Below are 18,784 nucleotides of genomic sequence, written 5' to 3' on the forward strand. Positions count from 1 at the left end.
ATATGGATATATAGACGCAATTCATGTAGAAATTTCATTAAAATCGCTTCATCGCTATCACTGTCGCTGATCTGCTCGAACGATTCAGCTGGCAGTTCTTCCAGTTCTTCTCTAAAGATTCTGGCACAGTGAGCCTCAAGTTCTTTACACTCTAGATCCTCGTGTAGTTGTATGAGAAACTTGAGATTCTCGTGCCTGTTTTGCATGATCATTGTTTTATTAAGCCAAAATTTTCTGCACTCGCTATAATCTTTCATGTCTGTGCCCATCTGTGGGAAATCGTTTCGGAACTCCTTACTATTGGGACCACCAAACTGTAAGCTGTTTACGTACGGAGCAATAGCTTTAATTCGCTCATCAAGCTCTTTCACGCTTCTTTGAGCATTTTCAGTCACTGTATTTGATGATCTGTTACTGCCAAAATGTTTCAGACATTTCAAAGCGACCCTTTGTTGTTCACCTGTAAGGAAAGGCTCTGCTAAATTCCCCAACTCTTCCACCACAAATCTTAATTCTTCCTTTATATTTATTGGCACTTCTCCCAAGAGAAACAACGAAGAGCAGATATTTAGCGGCAAGAAAATCATGTGGAGGTCTTCACGTAAGGCCTTCAACTGAGGTGATTCGCTCGCAAAATTGCGGTAGTTATCATCGGTGAGCATGTAACGCAAAACATCAAGGCCAGTTACTGTAGAGTGGATTAGTATACGTTCAAAAGTGTTCTTTACCTTTGAAATTTTCTGAGGGATGTCTTTACTTTTCAGTTTGCTGTAATCGGTGTAAATTCTTTCCGCGAATTGGCGCCATTCTCGCCTCCGATGGTCTCTTCGGTCTTCTTGGTCACGTCTGTTTTGGTATTCCCGACCCTCCTGTAAGCGCCTCTCCTGGTCCCTTCGGTCTTCTTGATCACGCCTGTTTTGATATTCCCGATCCTCCTGTAAGCGCCTCTCCTGGTCCCTTCGATCTCTGTGCCAGAAGTAAATGGTTCCAACTACAAAGACGACGATGGTAAGAAGAAGATTACCGCAAAAGTAGACCAGGGTTATTGACTCCTTGTACTCTTTAGCAAACCTCTGAATCATGGTCAAACTTTCTTCACAAAAATCAGGCTCGATTTTCGTATTTACTGAGGAAGCTTGACTATTTAATGTTTAGAGTGACGTCGAAAGAGTTTTGAGAGGCTCAATTTTTTGCCGCGACCTTTCCGTAAAATGGCTTCGACGTTGAGGATTATTTCAAACTGCTGACGATCTCTTCGCTTTCCGTGCCTCTCTTTATTTCCTTTTGCTAATTCGAAACTGATTGTCGGGTATTTTTCATTTTCTTGGAGTTTCTGTCTCATAGGCGTGTTTGTAACAGTATATCAGACTCTAAGTGATTGTTACCGGGATGCACAGATTACTTCTAGTATTACTAAGACTAGAATAAATCAATAAACTTCTGTGGTGCAATAGCTATTGTTTTAGTGAGGAATTGAGAGGAACAATTACCTCATAATTACATGGCTCAGATATTTTATTTTTTTATTCGCAGTTTTCGTAGAGTCAGAATAAAGAGAGATTGTCGAAACTGAAACATTGTTTGAAAATGCAGCACTATACGAACTATTTCAATTCCTCGAAGATCTACCGAGGGATTAGTAGCGAATAGTCTTCCATATCTTTAAGCTTCGTACACTTCTTTATGACGATTACAAAATACTTATTTATCGTCGGAATGTAATGGAAGAGGTATTTTGTGTAAATAACCTATTTCTCTGTTTCCGGATGTGGGTTTTTTGTTCCCGGAAAACGTTAAGCTTGAATAGTAGCAAATATGGAACCTTACAAGGCCAGCGTTAAATTTGATATTTCATATGAGCCGCCCCGACATTTTTTACGTCAGCGGGAGTCTCACATCCTCTCTGAACCTGTGTCAAATTTATTTTCCATCTATACACGCATGCGATGACGGGAAGATCTTAGCCGGACTGCATCTTGGGAAGAGATCTAGGTGATTTCAAAATGGCGGCTCGAAATCTTCTCAGGGCTGCTGCTTCATGCAGACGAAATCTCGCTTTCAGTACGACTTTTACTCGGAACCAAAGCATATTCACGAAGTACAGAGAACCGCCTAACGGTTTCCTATTCAACGAGAAGGTAAGTTATTGAATTTGCTGCCATCCAAGCACAATTCAATATTACTTCAATATGGCGTACCACCTAAAAGTTCTTGAAATAATACTATTTAGCTGACTTCGCTCTTAATAGTGATGTTTTCTTTTAAGTAAGAAAAGTTTAACAACTTATTTCTAATTTTTTACTCTTTTTTTGTGCTTTTTGCGGTAAAGTTCATCTGTAGATGCACTGGTCTAGATTTTTGAAGTTCAAATGAACAACGTTTATGTGCATTTGAATTCTCTTAGATATTACCCAGTTCATTATGCTTATGATGCATTCGGTACTGCTTTTGTATTTTGAATTTACGCTTACATTCTACGATATGTATGCACTTTCAAGGCAAATGATCCTGTAGAGGATCATGTACATGTGCATGTACAGTTTTCAAAGTGCCTTTCATTTTGATTATGAGAAAAACTTAGCACTGACAGCTGCCATTCTCTGCAATCTATGCCACCACATGTTAAAGGAATCATCAACAAAGCAAAGATGTGATAGAAGCCACCTACTAAAAATACACAACAATCACTTGAAAAATAGTTTTTAAATAGGTTAAATTTTAAGTTTAAATAAGCAATATAACTCACCATATATTATTTTACCTTTTGGAATTGTTAGTGCTTGTCACTATTTCAGTCACCTAATGTTCTCCATCATAACCTTTGATATGTATTTTATCAAATGAATAAAATGAATCAAATAAGATTTTCCAGGATATTTCCCTTGAGCTAGGTTGAACTTGGAAATAGTTAAGGATAGGATTAGGAAGCAACAGATTGTAGTCGATAGAATGTAATCATTAGAATGAAATAACTATGTGAAATGAGACCTATGACAGATTTTAATTTAATTAAGTTTATACTGTATTGTAGGGAAAGAATTTTAGTGAAATAAAGACATCATTATTATTATATTATTATAGCTTATGCAAATTATAAGCAATTGAAAATAAATGTGTATGTCCTTGTTTGTAACTTCATATTTGACTGCCGTTAAAACCAGGAGCTTCTGCTTATGAAAATTATGTTATATAAACAATTGAAAATAAGTTTGAATGTCTTTGTTTCTAACTTCTTAACTGACAGCCCTTAAAACCAGGAGAGAAGAGAAAATGGGAAGACTGGGAAGAGCCTTGGTACAGATGGTGGGCTCTCATTCTAGTTTCAATTCCTGTTTTGTTCTACTACAAGCCTGAAACTAGGTAAGATCATTTCCAACTTTTGTCATTTTTAAGAGTAGCCACTTCAGAACTTAACAAGTGCATTTCAGCACCAAACCTAGGTGTGTTCATTTCCTGACCTGTGTTAGCAATTTATGTCTTTTAGTGAAAGTGTGCATTGGAAGTACAAATAGTTGTTTCCCAGCTTTGTAGTTATTTTTTTTTTCCGCTAGGTGAGATGATGTCCAACTTTTGTAGTTTTTTTAGAGTACTTACCTCAGAACTTAACAAGTGCATTTCAGAAACAAACCTAGATGTGTTTATTTCCTGACTTGTGTTAGCAATTTTTGTCTATTAAGTCGAAGTGTTCATAGTTTAACAAATTCTTGTTCTTTTGTTTTATAGTTGTTTTTATTTGCCATTTCTCTTAAAAGTTAGTACTTCTCATAAAAGTTAGTGTGCTGCATTACAGTCCACTTGAGTTTGACTATAGCCCTGGTCAAGGTACTTTTAGATCAAACAGCTAAACAGTGCCTCTCACCATTTATTTGGAAACTGTTAGTGACACTTCTTAGAATGTTTCCTTCTTCCTTCTTAACCCTTTCACTCCCACGAGTAACCAAGACAGAATTTCTCCTTACAATATTGATACAATATCAAGCAGACAAGTGATGAGAATAAAGAAAAATATCAGTTAGAGGATTATAAGATGATTTAATACCAAATTCTCCAAACTGACATCACAAGAACTGTATGGGAGATAGTAAGGAGAATTACTAATGAGATCTTGAGAGTTAAAGGGTTATAGGGATCAGATGTAAATTGAAGATCAATTTGAACCTGGTTGATGGAATACATGTATTTGCTTTGAATTGTTGATTGTTAAAAGTACTCTGGATGACATTCATTTTGTGTTTGGATTAAAAAACTGGCCATCATCTTGACAAATCAGATGCAAGACTGAAACTTATCCTAGCCAGATCATTTACAGTTTTCTTGTCCTGATGCTTTCTATATGTTAATTATAACAGTGACTATTTCATCAAATGTGATTGGTGCATTAGCTGTTTTATTCTTCACTGATCATTCTGTACAGTTGTAATCGGATGGTGTAACTGGACAGGTGGCTGTAATCAGACGCCTGTAATCAAACCAGTCAATATAGTCCAGTCAGCTAAATACCCCTATCACAGTATTGATAACAATAACCATAGCAAATACTCAGACTTCTCTTTGGCTCTTTGTAATCATCTTTTATTTCATTGGATGTTACAATTAGTTCAGCCAAAAATTGTTATACTAGGATATTCTAATATTTAGGGGTGCCTTTTTTGTTTTTGTTTAGTTAATTCAATTGCTTTGTTTATTTAATTGATAAAACTTAATTGAAAAGTGTCTGAAAAGCTTATCTATATTTGTAAACTGTTTAACACCTGGTAGTGATGAACATGTAACTTCTCCCTATAATATCAATACATTATCTATGAAACAGGTAACGAGAATGTTCAAACTTATCAGGTAGAAGTTGTTGTCTTGATCTAACGCCAAATTCTTGTAACTGATTTGCAAGGAAATGTATAGCAGCCAGAGGGGAGAGTTAACAATCAGATCTTGGGAGCTAAAGGGTTAAATGGACTCTTATTTGAAATTTTGTAGACCTGAAGTATGGGCAAGGAAGAAGGCGCACGAGATAGTAGCTGCTCGTGACGCTGCTGATGCTGAGGCTGCTGCACGGGGTGAATCTGTGGATGAAGGAGAAGACATTGGAGATTTTAAACTGAGTGAACTTAGAAGACTTCCCTGAAACATGTTTATTTGTTGTAATTATATATATTTTTACCAGAAACATTTGAGACAATTAATACAGTGAATTTTGGCTAATTGTGGCAAAATGCAACTTCAGTTTGAGTATAGTAACCTTTCCTTGTAAGTGGCTGTAATCATCTTGTGACTGGTTTTTAAATCACAATGTTCTAGTGAGCTGTAATAGATATATCACCTGGTTTTTCAAATTAATTGATACTACACTTTTGTTGGATGAGATAATCACAGACTCATCATTTCCACTAGGACATCTATTAGGAAATTTCAGGAAAGAACAGCTAATTGTTGAACTTGGCTTTACAATCTTAAAAATGCAAAGCATTGGTCAACTTAGATGTATAATGGGGTGATGCAAAGCATTTGCCTTTGTATCTAAATTTTCCAGTTTGTTGTCATTGTTTATTTCTGTGTAAATACCACCCCAGGGGCCAGTTTCTAGAAGGTCCTGCTAACTTGGCAGGCCCATAAAGCTGTTCTGTTTTCATTCAAAATAAGGGTTTCAAAAATTTTGAGAATCATGCAATAAAATTAGCATCTTGAAAAACAAAATTGACCAGTTAGGGTGCCAGAACCTGCTTCTTTATTCTTGAACTTTTGATGTTTTAATATGTCTTTGGGCCCATTAAGTTGCTGGAACTTTCAAGAAATAGGCCCTTGCAGATAATCACAACTTGCCTCACAATGTTGTGTGACAATGACAAAACAGTGGTAAAAGTGAAGTCATATTGGCAAAGGATAATATTTTACATGTGATCTTTAATAATGGGTCTGTTATTTTGCTCAGGTTTGTTTTGATCTTCAGGTAATATTTGTAAATAAATGTGGTAAAAATAGAGGAGGTACAGTCAAACCTGTATTAAGCAGCACCATATTAACCCTCTCACCCCTAAGAGTGACCAGCATCTAATTTCTCTTCACAATATCACCTCCAAATCACACATTAAGGTCTTGAGAATAAAGGAAATGGTCACCAACTAGAGAAGCTTTGGATTATTGCGCACATTCTCCTTGTCAGCACCTGAGGAAATGTATTGGGAACAGTATGGAGAATATGCATACTGATATTAGGGTATAAACAGTTAAGCTGTCATCCTGTAGTTCCAAAATAATTTTCTCTAGACACTGTCAGATAGGTCGAAGGTTGGACTTCCATCTCTCAAGGCTTATTTCAAGGTATCATAGTAAAAATGTGTGATGTTCACGTGGTTTTATTTTACGCGAGATCTACTTTTTTATTAAAGGATACAATCAACTTTTCTTATTGAAACAATTCAATTAAAATACACAATTTTTAAAAGCGTTCATTTCCTAGTCGGAGGCGCCAAAAAAAATTTGTGTGTGATCGAATATAAATTTGATGTGCAAAGCGAAATTAATGGTTAATTTCTCACCTTTAATGAAATTTGTTTACTCAAGGTATTTCATGATCAATAATTATTTACATAAGCGGCCGCCGATGGTGTAACAGGCAGCTGAACCCGGGAAAGGGGGTCTGGGGGCAAGCTAAACAGACGACAATAGAGATCTTATAGGCGGCGGTATACCAACCGTAACCTGCTTTTATTGAAACCGCTGTACTCAGTTTTTTGAAAAAGTCCTCAGATAACGACTGATTTACTAGAGGACAGCGATTTATTTCGTCGAGCGAACCAGAAAACGAAATAATAATTTTCTACTCTTCTCTCGGCATATCTATTTCACTTAGTGGATTTTTTTTTTCTTAGCTCAAAGGACAAGTACTGATATACGCTTCTTAGAAAAAAAGTTTCGGCTGATAGCAGGAGTGATGATAGAACTACTGGAGGATTTGGATTGTGTCACGACATAGATAAAAATGACTAGTTCTGCAATATGTTCCTCTTTCATTGACAGTTAATTGGCAATCAATTTTTTAAAGTCCCCCTCTATACTCCATTAGCGACGACTTAGCCCCTCTTTTTCCCCTCTATGATATGTGATCCCATCACCATCCGCACCAGCAACTAAATTGAGATGCTTTCCGTATTTTATTGGGAAAAAAAAGGCAATCTCTGCCAGATTGCAATGTTGAATCTCTACACATATTTATCCGTCACTCTTTAATTTAATTTAACTTTACTTCTTAGTTGAATCATCTTTCCCTTAACACCGTTATCTATTCAGTTCAGATGATAACATGGTTACTGCGGTGGTGGTACCTCTTCAATCATAATCCGGGACACTGAATTCCATCCTGTGTAAGCTTCGCCCAGTGGAAACCTAGCGCACTTGCCTACCCAGAGTTCAACCCGAACCGTGCCTTGAGGAAGATTCTCACAGAAACCTTCGAAGAAGTGAGGATGGTGGATTCCAGACGGTGAACTACTACTCCAGAAGTTGTAAAGGACTGAGTCAATCGGCATGGGACCACTGCATTCGTTGCCGTTAAACTTAAAATACCATCTGTTGCATTTGGCATGAGAATATTCACGAATATTGCCTTGGTATGAGACTTTAAGAGTCGTATTGATGTACAACTTGTTGAAGGAGCATTCCTGGAAAAAATATATAAAAACAGAAAAATGAATTCTATTTAGAAAAATGAACACATGTCTTCGTTCGACACAAACTATTTTTCAGCACTGCAAATTTAAGAAATGTGGAAATGGAGTCTGTGAAATGGAGTCTGTTGCTGATGAGAACCGTCTTTATACATATAACTTTTAAAACATTGTATTTCCTAGGATCACCAGCACTTCAAATCCGTCGAAATCAGGCTCAAATTTTTTAACCAGGGCGGTGTTTGAAAAGAAGTCTGGGTAAATGTATATGATCATGATTAGGTGGGCAAAGGTATGAAAATACTGTAGCGAAGATAGGCTTCTAAATCGAGAAGTTAAAGATCTCTTTTAACTACGCCATCGTCCTTCCTTCTCGGTTAACCCTTTAAACCTCAACATCAGTATGCATATTCTCCATACTATTGTCTATACATTTCTTTATGTACTGGCAAGGAGAATTTGTTTATCAATCAAGAGGTTTTCAGTTGGTGATCATTTCCTTTATTCTCATAACCTTAATGTTTGATTCAGGGGTGATATTGAAAGGAGAAATTAGATGCCAGTCGCTCTCGGTGATTAAAGGGTTAAGCCGATTGGAACATTGACTAAAACGACGCGCATGCAAATAATCATCAAACTCAGAGCCGAGTGTTCTGATTAGTTTAATGAAGCAAAGTAGTCATCGGCCAATTTATCTGACAATTCGGCTTGGTCTTGTTAAATTTTTCGATGCGATTCAACTGAAGCTAGCAGAAGCTAATAACCAGGGGGGCTCACCTTTTCAAGTACATGACGGGAAACGTTTAGTATCGGAGCCAAAAAGCGTAGCAACAAAATTCAACAAGTTTTTTGCTGCCATTGGCAGCAAAGTTGCTGGTCGATTGCGCCCTGTGAGTAAGGACGCATGGAAGAAATATGAAACAGTGAAAGAAGCAAACAAGCAGAGTGATATCAAATCCACCTTGGACTTTCAACGGGTTGAACAGAACACTGTTCAAAGCATTTTGCATTCTTTGAAAGTTAATAAGGCAGCTGGACTTGACAGAATTCCAGCAAGGCTGCTAAAAGATGCTGAGGCGGAGCTTCTTCCGTCAATCACCTATCTTGTGAACAAATCAATTAGCGATGGTATTGTCCCTGATCTGTGGAAAGTTGCACGTGTTACTCCTTTATACAAATCTGATGATAAACTGCAAGTTGAGAACTATCGGCCTATCTCTGTGTTGCCAGTATTGAGTAAAGTCGTTGAATGCCCATCTACATCAGCTAGATTTTCTGTATCAACACCAGTATGGCTTTAGGCATGGGCATAGCACTGAACAAGCTATCACACAATTGAACAACTAGGTTCTTCAATCTATAGACAAAGGTAAAGTAACTGGTCTACTGTTTGTCGATATCTCCAAGGCGTTTGACTCCCTGAACCACAAAGTGCTACCACGCAAGCTCGAGCATTTAGGACTGTCTGAAAGATCTTTAAGATGGTTCAGATCATATCTTGCTCATAGACAGCAAAGTGTTTTGATAAACGGAGAATTATCAGAGCCACATACCATCACACTTGGCGTGCCATAAGGCAGCATTTTGGTTCCCTTGCTATTTAATGTGTACATTAATAGCCTGCCAAATGCTGTTAAAGAGACCCAGATGATTTTATATGCAGATGATGCTGTTTTCTTTTGCGACGCATCAACACGTCAAGAATTTCAAATTGCTCTGGAACGTGAATTTACTGAAATCAGTAACTGGTACACTGATAACAGGTTGACTATAAATGTCAAGAAGACCAAATTTATGCTGGCAGGCAGTAAAAGGATGCTATCCTTATTTGAAGACTTTGAGTTGGAACCAAATGGTACACAAATCGATCGCGTGCAGTCATTCAAATATCTGGGAGTAACAACGGATGCAAAATGGAGCTGGAAGCCACATATCAGCAATTTGCTAAAGAAACTAGGTCATCGTCTTTCTTTGTTTAATCGCATATTTCATATGTTAGACAATAGAACTAGCATAGCCTTCTACAATGGGCTAGTGCTGCCACACCTAGACTATGCCGACACGGTGTGAGGAGATCAACCCGGTCTAAAATCAGAAATGGAAAAATTGCAAAGTTTTCAGAACAAATTTGCGAAGAAAATTAAATTAGGCAAGATGTCTTCTTCAGAAGCTCTGAAGTGTCTGAATTGGCTCCCTCTGGCTGGAAGACGTCTATTTCATCGTTGTACCACCGTAGAAAATGCAATCAAAGGAGACATTCCGCAACAATTTGAAAGTTTTAAATCGACATTGAGAAGTTCGCATGGCTACAACACTAGAAATGGCTACTTACCTAGACTGCCTAAACCTAAAACGGAATTCGGAAAGAGGGTGTCCTACTTCCGTTTTACAAATGACTGGATGTCCCTCCCAGTATTTTTAAGAAAGCCAATGCCATGCACAATTTTTAAGGAAAACTTTACAAGATTCTTAATGGATAAATATTTTAAATGATGGATAAAAATTTTTAGATATACGCCGTATATTTTATATTTTAGATCTGTGACATTTGTATTTCCTATTTTAGCTTTTAATACTTTTTATTTTTTACGGAGGACCTCCCTGAAAACCATATATTTACGTGACGGGCGCTTCCTCCTTGAAGATTGTTTATTATTATTATTATTATCATTATTATTATTATTATTATTATTATTATTATTATATATATATAACATCCTATATGAAACTTCGAATAAAGCAGGTTTATTTTGGATGTGAGTTTGATAACGCATTTAGCTAAGAGAATATCAGCTGTTGACATCCTCTTGACATAGCACAATATTTTTTATCAGAGAAGGTTTCAGAAGTATCTCAACAATTTAAACCGTAAATGCACACAGCTATTGAGAAGTCATTCCAGTATCGAAAAGTTTTATTGGAACAAATAACCTACCCCTTAGGGCAACGAGAGGAACGGGAGGGGGGGGGGGAGGGAGGGGAGTGGGGGGGGGGAGGGAATGTGGGGGAATGGAAAGGGATGTTCGTAAAAATTATGAAATAAATGAATTATACAAGAGAAGGGGGTGGGGGTAGATAGAAAGGAGCTGGATGCCTTCCCACTAAGTTAAGTTATTCATTACTTCTTCTAAAAATTTGGTCGAAACTTTCTGAGAGGGGAAGTGACTCCAAGAGGGAACTTAAATGCAACTCAACGAGCTTGAAATAAATTTCAACGCTCGAATGTTTGATTATACTCGTTCAGTTCATCCTTCCAAATAGCTGCCTCGTTTCCTCCGGGTTCCAAAAATAATTATTGTTACGTATAAAGGTTAAGGTTACTTACCTTTATTTTCCCGCTGTCTGTATTCGATTCTGCCCTCCACACACACTGTTTCCAGTTGGCCAGTTGTCTTGAGTCAATGTTTGCTGCATCTCCTTTTTGTCCCTTTGTTCCACTGATCCCTCTTTCTCCTTTGAATCCTTTGGAGCCCCTAGGGCCAATGTTCCCTGGGATTCCCGTACCATTAACTCCTTTCTCTCCCATCTGCCCTTTGGGACCCTCAGGGCCTCTCGGACCAATTTTCCCAGGGATCCCTGCTACTCCTTGGGCACCCCGCTTTCCGGGGCTACCTCTCTCTCCTTTAGTGCCGTCCCTACCGGGAAAACCTGGGTTTCCCGGCATGCCTGGAACGCCGTTTGATCCAGGTATTCCAACCAATTGGCAAGACTGACATGTCTGTTGAGATAAAAATACGGTATAAAACTTTTTAGACCTTCCTTCCCGCACTTTCTCGCGAAGCTAGAAAAAGCTAAAGCTTGACGCTAACAGTAGACCTCGAGGGAAAAAAAAAGAGACACAGAGAGAGAGAGAGAATATGTTAACAGACTATATTCATGCTTTAGAATGCGTCTTCTTCAAATTATCTAGGAACGATACCGACTTTTCTGGACTTAAAATTATCCAATGTAATATTAACGGGGATTTCGTACCCTCGTGAATCGTTTCATGTGTTTGAGAAAGCATGTTTTTGCGCGAGGTTAAAATAAACAAACTTATCGACCGGAGCGTTGAGGGAAACCTAAATTTTCTTAGATGTTTTACGAGGAAATGCATTGCAGCTTGGGGAGAGTTACGGCTCAGATCTTGGAAATTCAAGGCTTAGTGGGTGTAAGAAGGACTGCAAGGCTTGGGTCTGAAATTTGTTCACTAGTATGTCACATTACTAATTCACAATTATCGTAACATACAACTTTTTATGAAAAACAAAATCATATTATCTGAGGATGCTTATGAATACCAATTAACAACTGACTGATACCGAACATTTCAATTAGATAGTGTAGAGTTAGATCCATAGAATACTTGTTTAAATAGTCTGAATGTTTTGCAGCTAACATTTTTTGGACTAACCTTGCAGCTTGATGCTGAAGCATTTCCTTGATCTCCGTTGGCGTGAGCTGCTGGGTACAGGGAAACGAAGATAATGAAGTGAGGCAAAACACCTTGCATGATCTTTTGAGTAGCGAGCCGCTAAAGCTTTGGGGATTCTCTCTCTTTCCAAGGTACTTCTGGTACGGTCCGATGATGCTCGACAAGGCGAGGTTCTCAACCCTTATTTGAGCATTCCCTCCAACTCGTCTGTGTATATATCAGGAACATCGTTCGGTTGGTGTGCACCTGGAATTGATTGACATTTCATCAGTGTCAGCGTTGTTTAAGAGATCAGCTGACGCGTGCGAAAATTTTAATCTTTCTGTATCGCCATATAAGGCTTTTTAAGTTCAAATCAGCGACAGCTGGAAGATACATGTAAACTTGCCTGTAGAGCACCAAACATCACCTGATGTTTCAAAAGGGCTAATATTCAAGCTCTCTTGAGGAGAAAAATGCCGTTGTCTCACTTCACTGATCCGGTTTTACTCGATAGTTTAAATCCAGTTTGAGAGAAAACAGTTGTTATTTGGAGTCAACTTGGACCAACTCGCTTTCGCGCATGCTTTAGTATCAGTAGAGATTCAGCGCGCTCTAGGTTCAACCACAAGTCATACATTTGAAGAAAGCAGCGAAACTAAAATGTGACTTAACAATAAAGCTAACGGATAATATTGCGTGCCAGGACCATGCAACTTTTAATCTACTGCTACTTCATTTACCATCTTCCTTGTTCTATGAACTCACAGGACGCTTTTTACCTAATGCAAATCCTAGCAGTATGAAGATTCTAGTCAGCTCTGTAGTAGAGCCTCGTGTCGCGGGAAGCGAAAGCCTGGATTCCGGTTCACGCTGGATTCGTTCGTTCTTTTAATTCATTACCAGGCCCTCTTTCTTATTCTAATCATTTCCTGTTTTTTTTAAGGTAACGTCGCGAGGTATGACGTCAGAACTTTTTGGCCGTGTTACGGCTATCGGTTAACCCCATTGATATCCTCTCTCGAGAGCTCATCCTATCTTTGAAGCTAACTCTTTGAAACTGGTTTCCAGTGATCTTGTCACAGTAACCTTGTCTTTCCCGGTGTTAATCTCGTCTTAAGTTTAAGTTGTCTTGCCTGGTGTTGAGTTTGAATCCGTGGGTTAGCCCTAATCCTGACATAATATTTTCTTTGTTTTAGCACCCTTAGGCCGGCTAACTACTTTTAGACTTGGAGAAGTTTAAAATCTCCTTCTCGTGCAACTGCTGCACGAGCGCTGTGACTTATTATGAGTAGTGGCTTTCATGGCCATGATTTCAGGCGTGCATAAGCCATGTTACAGATTATCACGCTACAGTATTTGGTAGGTCACGTAGGGTTTTTTCGATGAGAGAAAGAAAACAATATATTAAGTTCTTCAATCCTCGAACGGTTTTTATTAATATTAGGCAAATCCAAAAATGACCAGCGGGACGCGTACTTTTCCCTAACGGAGAGCGCCCAACACATGCAAAAGAATTATGAAGAGATGAGACGAAAGAATGGCTTCAGTCTGGTGCGTTGTATCGCTTAACCCTTAATGAGAAAATATAGTATTTTTGAGAACAAATAATAAGCAAAATAAAGAACGAGCAAAACAAAGAAAATATTATGTCAAAGTCTGTTCTCTGAAGGGTCTTCTTATTAATAACAATAATAATGATAATGATAAGAACAATATTAATAACAATAATAATAACAACAATAATAAAACCAATAAAGCCGATAACAGCAAGTCTATGATCCAGATATATCATGTCACTGATTATTAAAACTCTCAGTTTTCAGAACTATGCGCTCGGGAAACTGTGTTTTCAGATTTTGATAAGGTCCACAAGGCAAAAGATTCTGCAGACCCACTCCTCTTGTTTCATTTTCTTGCCAAATGCAGACTGTTTTTGATATGTCCTGTGGTCAATATGAAGTTATTGTTTGTGATAACCGAGGAAAGTCAAGGCTTCTTTCATGATCAGCTTCATTGTGAAGATCTGTCTCACATCTGAAGTGTGAGCTTTCTTCCTTTTGAAGAAAGATATTCCCAAAAATATGAACCTGCATAATCCAGTCAAAAGCAATTGCTCAGGCAAAAACCAGTGAATAGTGATTCAAGGCGTAACAACTTTAATTTTGCTGAACAAAAGCAAATGCACTCATTTATCTGCCAGAAAATCCCAGCATATGACCATTCAATGAGAGGTTTTTCAAGCTGTTAAATTTTTCTTTTATTATTTTGCATTTTTCTTATTGCTTAAACCATAGCATTTACAGGACACAAAATGATATTGTGTAAAGTGTCCGAAGAAAGAAAAAAAAGGGAAAAAAACTGTAGTTCTGTATCTCTTCCATTTGTCACTATTAAGATCCCTCCTTTGTGGCCTCCTACTTTTCTTCAAGAGTGGTTCTTGGACATCTACTGGGTGGCTCCTCCTTAGCATGTCTGGAGTAGGAACAACATTTGCGCTCACGGCAACTGTCCTCTGAAGCTTTTTCCTCTGTTTCTTTAGATTGATCCCCAAGATTTAATGCCTCAAGACCTTTAGCAACAGCAATATTTTCCTAAATATATTGGATAATCAAAGTTTTAATGACTATTGTACATCAGTAGGAAGAAGTCACTTTCATACAGAGCACTTACAAGACAAAAAGCATATCCCGTCACACCCCCCCCCATACCTTCCCCTACCCTGACAGTGGCAGAGCCAAGGGGGGGACACAGGGGGCCTGTGGGCCCCCCCCCCCCATTTTAGGTGGACCAAAAATTAATATCAGTGCTGAACTGATTTTTTTAAAATCAAAACTAACTCTCACTCTAAGAAAGGTTCTAAAAAATATCAGACAACTTTCAAGATGTAACTGGCATCAGTTGTAGCCCAAACCTTTGTTGTAAATGACAAATAGGCCATTGAGCTGTGGGTGCAGTGAATTGGAGGCTGCCAATTATGAACTATGCATTTTCATGCCTCCAGACCCCCCCCTAGAAAGCTCATGGTGCCCCCCCCCCTTTGATAATCTTAGATCCACCCCTGCCTAACAAACCCACACCCACATCTTATGGCTTCCCAACAGTCCTTTTGGAACCCATTAATGCCCTTAGGGGAGGGGGGAGGCATTGTGAGACTTAACTAAACCATACCAGGGATTTCATTTTCACGTGACACTGCAGAGTTCATTGTGAATATGGCATGTAAGAAATTAAAACCATAGCACTGGATGTTGTTGAGGATGGTGGTAGGGGTGGAAGAGGTCATGAGAGTGTTTTAAAATCAGTATCCAGCTACTTGTACAAACAGGTAACAGAACACAAACCTCCAGTCTCAGACCAGTCAGATCTCTCTTCATGGCATAAGCATCTTCACCATCAGCATAATATTTGGGTTCAATCTCAGAAATGCTGTTTATGAAAAAAAAAGGAATATTTCTATAACAGTCTCATGGTGGTATGTGTGATTCAAAGCAAGAAGAAGAAAACTTAGGAAATAACCAAACTGTCTTTCTCTACTAAATATCCAAACCCACTCTACTCTGGATCAAAGACAATTAACCCTTTAACTCCTAAGATCTCATTAGTAATTCTCCTCACTGTCTGCCATATAGTATTTGTGATGTTAGTTTGGAGAATTTGGGATTGGATCAACCTATAATCCCCATGATGATTGATGTTTTTCTTTATTCTCATCACTTATCTGGTTGATATTGTATTGATATCGTAAGGAGAAATTCTGTCTTGGTCACTCATGGGCATTAAAAGGCTTAGAAGCCAAAAATCCACCTCCAACACTCCACCCCTCCAAAACTGATCAGCTTACTGCTTTGCTTCTCCCACATAATCAAAAATATTTACTATTAGAACTTCCACCCCTGGCTGCCTTAGCTGATGTGGGTGTAGAAACATATGGAGCCACACAAAGTGCAAGTTTTTGTTCCAGGTGTTACTCTTTTTATGAAGCTAACCTGAATCCCAGAGTCTTGTTGTAAAGATGAAGAGCTGCCCTGTTACTGTTTGAAAAATAAATGCACAGTGTGTTACATCAGTGGAGTGTGACCCTGTATTTTAGAGGAGGGTGGAACTCTTAAGTTACTAGTCATTGCAGATATTTCACATCTGCATCACTTGAAGTGATGCCAATGGTTATGTGTAGTTTTGGGGTAAGTAGCATAGACTTTTTAATTTAGCAATGCCTCTATCCACCCAAGATTATCACTATTGTCAAAAAGTACCATCAATTTTTGAGAACAAATCATAAAATTCTCAGATGTTATCATGAAATAGAGTCTGGAAAGAGTAAAGCTTGTAATTTTCACACTTTTGCAAAGGATGTTGTGTGTAATAAAGGCTATAGTTTAACATGCTAATAGGGAAACAGAAACAGACCTATTCCCATTCCAAGAAAACAGTCTTCACCCTTTATACCCTAACATCAGTAAGCACATTCTCCACACTGTTTTCTGTACATTTTCTAAGGTGCTGACAAGGAGAATTTGTGCAACAATCAGGAGCTTCTTAGGTTAGTGATCATTTCCTTTATTCTCCTGGCTTTAACATTTGATTCAGGGGTGAAATTGTATGGAGAAATTAGATGCTGGTCACTCTTAATGGTCAAAGGGTTAAGCAAAAGCATCTGCCCACCTACCCCTCCCCTGACCCAATAACAGTCAATTGATAACAAGTTAGGGTTAATGTTGGGTCAGGGGAGGAGTAGGTGGGCAGTTGCCCAGATACTGATATTGATCTGATTTGTCTTACCTTTTTCTTACATGAAGTGAAACATACTGAGCATTAAAACATTCAACCATAGCACGGGATGCCTATATTCAGAACAGATTTTACATATTATTTAATATATAAATCAAAGTATTTTAGAAATCAATTCTTAGAAAATTCCATAATCACCATAATTGAATACAGAAAGTGTATCTTACCTGTTCCATGAGTTTTTGAGCCAAACCTAGTCTTCTGTGTGAACGTTTAACTGCCTGTAAAGTATAATATAATATTAGTCATTTACAAAATTGTACAAGCACTACCAAATTCTGTTTATGAGCTAGAGATCCTGTGAGGAGATTTTACTGGCCTTACACTAGGCTACCCAAATATATATTTTCAGTCCTTGATTTTATTTTCTTGCTCCTTAAATATTCTTTAACTCTTTAACTCCCAAGATCTGATTGTTAATTCTTCCCTCTAGCTGCTATACATGTCCTTGTAAATTAGTTATGAGAATTTGGTGCTCAATCAAGATGGCAGCTTTTACCTGATAATTTTGAATATTCTTATAACCTGTTTGCTGAATAATGAATGGATATTATTGGGAGAAGATTCATATTAATCACCACTGGGAGTTAAAGGGTTAAGTACTGTACCACTAGTATTTAAAGAAAAGAATGGGGATACCAGTATGTAATTTCAGGGGAGAGGGGTGGAGATACCATTGAAAGGGTTTCCAGGGGGGTGGACAAAATTAGGCAATGTAGTGGCAGAGGCTGGTGTGCAACAAAAAAATTTCAGACATCAAAGCTCAAGAACCAAGCATCTGGGGAGAAGTAATCCCATATCATAGCATCATTGTTGATTATTAACAATTCACAAATTACACAATTATTACCAAAGAAGTAATATGTCCATGAACAGCTTCATCAGGCTCTTCTTCCCTAAGAACAAAAATATCAAAAAAAAGAAAGAGATAATTATGGAAAAAGGACAACTTAAGCATTTAATTACAGATTTGAAGTATGTTTTATATCTGGGACATTGTTTGAAAACTATATTCCATGTTCTCTACTGTTCATTTGCAGATCTGCTGACAGATGACACAAAAATGAGTAACGAACAATGACATGTAATAAGAACTGCATGCAAGAGTATCTCTGATATTTTCACCACAAACAGAAATCAGCAACAAACGTTTTCATAGACTCTAACTGTTCTAGACACAACAGATAATAAATAAGCATATTTTATCGGACATTCAAGACAATTTAATCGTTATATATTTTTTATATATATATCTCCTATAATTCACCTCCGTGATAGTGGTGATAGGTTGGGTAATTTCAGAAGATAAGTGTTAAGTTTTGCACATCATTAATGCTATCTTTCAAACCATTATGTCTGATGTGTCTCAATCACTAGAAACATGTGAAGTTTTCCTTACATTTTTGCCAGTACATATCCCACAATCTTTCCTTTCTCATCCTCTGCAACATATGACAACTGAAACAGAAAATAAAATAAATATAAGACAAAAACCATGCACGTGAAAAACCACAGAAAACACAGATGATGATCGAGGTCAGCTGTTTGTAAATTATTTTTTCTCTCACCTGAGGCCAAGACAAACCATGGTAGAAATAATATTTCATTTGATAATTTTCAGGTAAGCACAGCAAGTTACAATGCTGCATGTTCATCAGATCTTCAGGCTGAAATGCAAAAGTAACGGAAAGTTGCAGAACCTGTGCAAATTGGCAACGCTTAGGATCGGCATATCTTTACTAAACCTTAACTGGACGAGATCAAACCATGAACACACGCAGATTTACAGAAGAAATAACTAAACCTTACCGTAGCACACCTGATGTTCATTTTATATGCGTCTGAAAAGAGTAAAGGAAACTTTTTCTGAAACTAACTTCCGACACAGACTCACGGTCCAACTCGAACTCTTATGCTACGAAAAAACTAAAATTATGGC

General features: G+C 37.9%; 3 protein-coding genes across 4 annotated transcripts; 1 reads left to right on the forward strand and 2 right to left on the reverse strand.

The window, feature by feature from the left end:
• Positions 1-1,977: 1,977 nt before the first annotated feature.
• Positions 1,978-5,980, forward strand: LOC131787299 (uncharacterized). Its single transcript, XM_059104403.2, has 3 exons — positions 1,978-2,138; positions 3,245-3,360; positions 4,975-5,980. Exons 1-3 carry the CDS (start codon positions 2,004-2,006, stop codon positions 5,120-5,122), a joined length of 399 nt encoding a protein of 132 aa, XP_058960386.1. The 5' UTR covers positions 1,978-2,003; the 3' UTR covers positions 5,123-5,980.
• A 44-nt stretch (positions 5,981-6,024) lies between these two features.
• Positions 6,025-12,862, reverse strand: LOC131787297 (collagen triple helix repeat-containing protein 1). The gene is made up of 4 exons (XM_066174234.1): positions 12,837-12,862; positions 12,055-12,321; positions 10,987-11,379; positions 6,025-7,655 (listed from the first exon to the last, which is right to left on the reverse strand). Exons 2-4 carry the CDS (start codon positions 12,151-12,153, stop codon positions 7,302-7,304), a joined length of 846 nt encoding a protein of 281 aa, XP_066030331.1. The 5' UTR covers positions 12,154-12,321; positions 12,837-12,862; the 3' UTR covers positions 6,025-7,301.
• A 1,427-nt stretch (positions 12,863-14,289) lies between these two features.
• LOC131787314 (N-alpha-acetyltransferase daf-31) lies at positions 14,290-18,773 on the reverse strand. 2 transcript variants are annotated; one of them, XM_059104420.2, is made up of 9 exons: positions 18,655-18,773; positions 18,414-18,512; positions 18,245-18,303; positions 17,696-17,741; positions 17,013-17,066; positions 16,837-16,898; positions 16,044-16,088; positions 15,399-15,483; positions 14,290-14,648 (listed from the first exon to the last, which is right to left on the reverse strand). In XM_059104420.2, exons 1-9 carry the CDS (start codon positions 18,673-18,675, stop codon positions 14,472-14,474), a joined length of 648 nt encoding a protein of 215 aa, XP_058960403.1. In that variant the 5' UTR covers positions 18,676-18,773; the 3' UTR covers positions 14,290-14,471. The 2 variants fall into 2 exon arrangements, with proteins under 2 accessions (XP_058960403.1, XP_058960404.1); XM_059104421.2 differs by lacking the exon at positions 18,414-18,512 and having other exon boundaries at positions 18,655-18,755.
• Between the last annotated feature and the right edge of the window lie 11 nt (positions 18,774-18,784).

Source organism: Pocillopora verrucosa, chromosome 11 (assembly GCF_036669915.1).
Source record: "Pocillopora verrucosa isolate sample1 chromosome 11, ASM3666991v2, whole genome shotgun sequence".
Classification (NCBI taxonomy): Eukaryota; Metazoa; Cnidaria; class Anthozoa; order Scleractinia; family Pocilloporidae; genus Pocillopora; species Pocillopora verrucosa.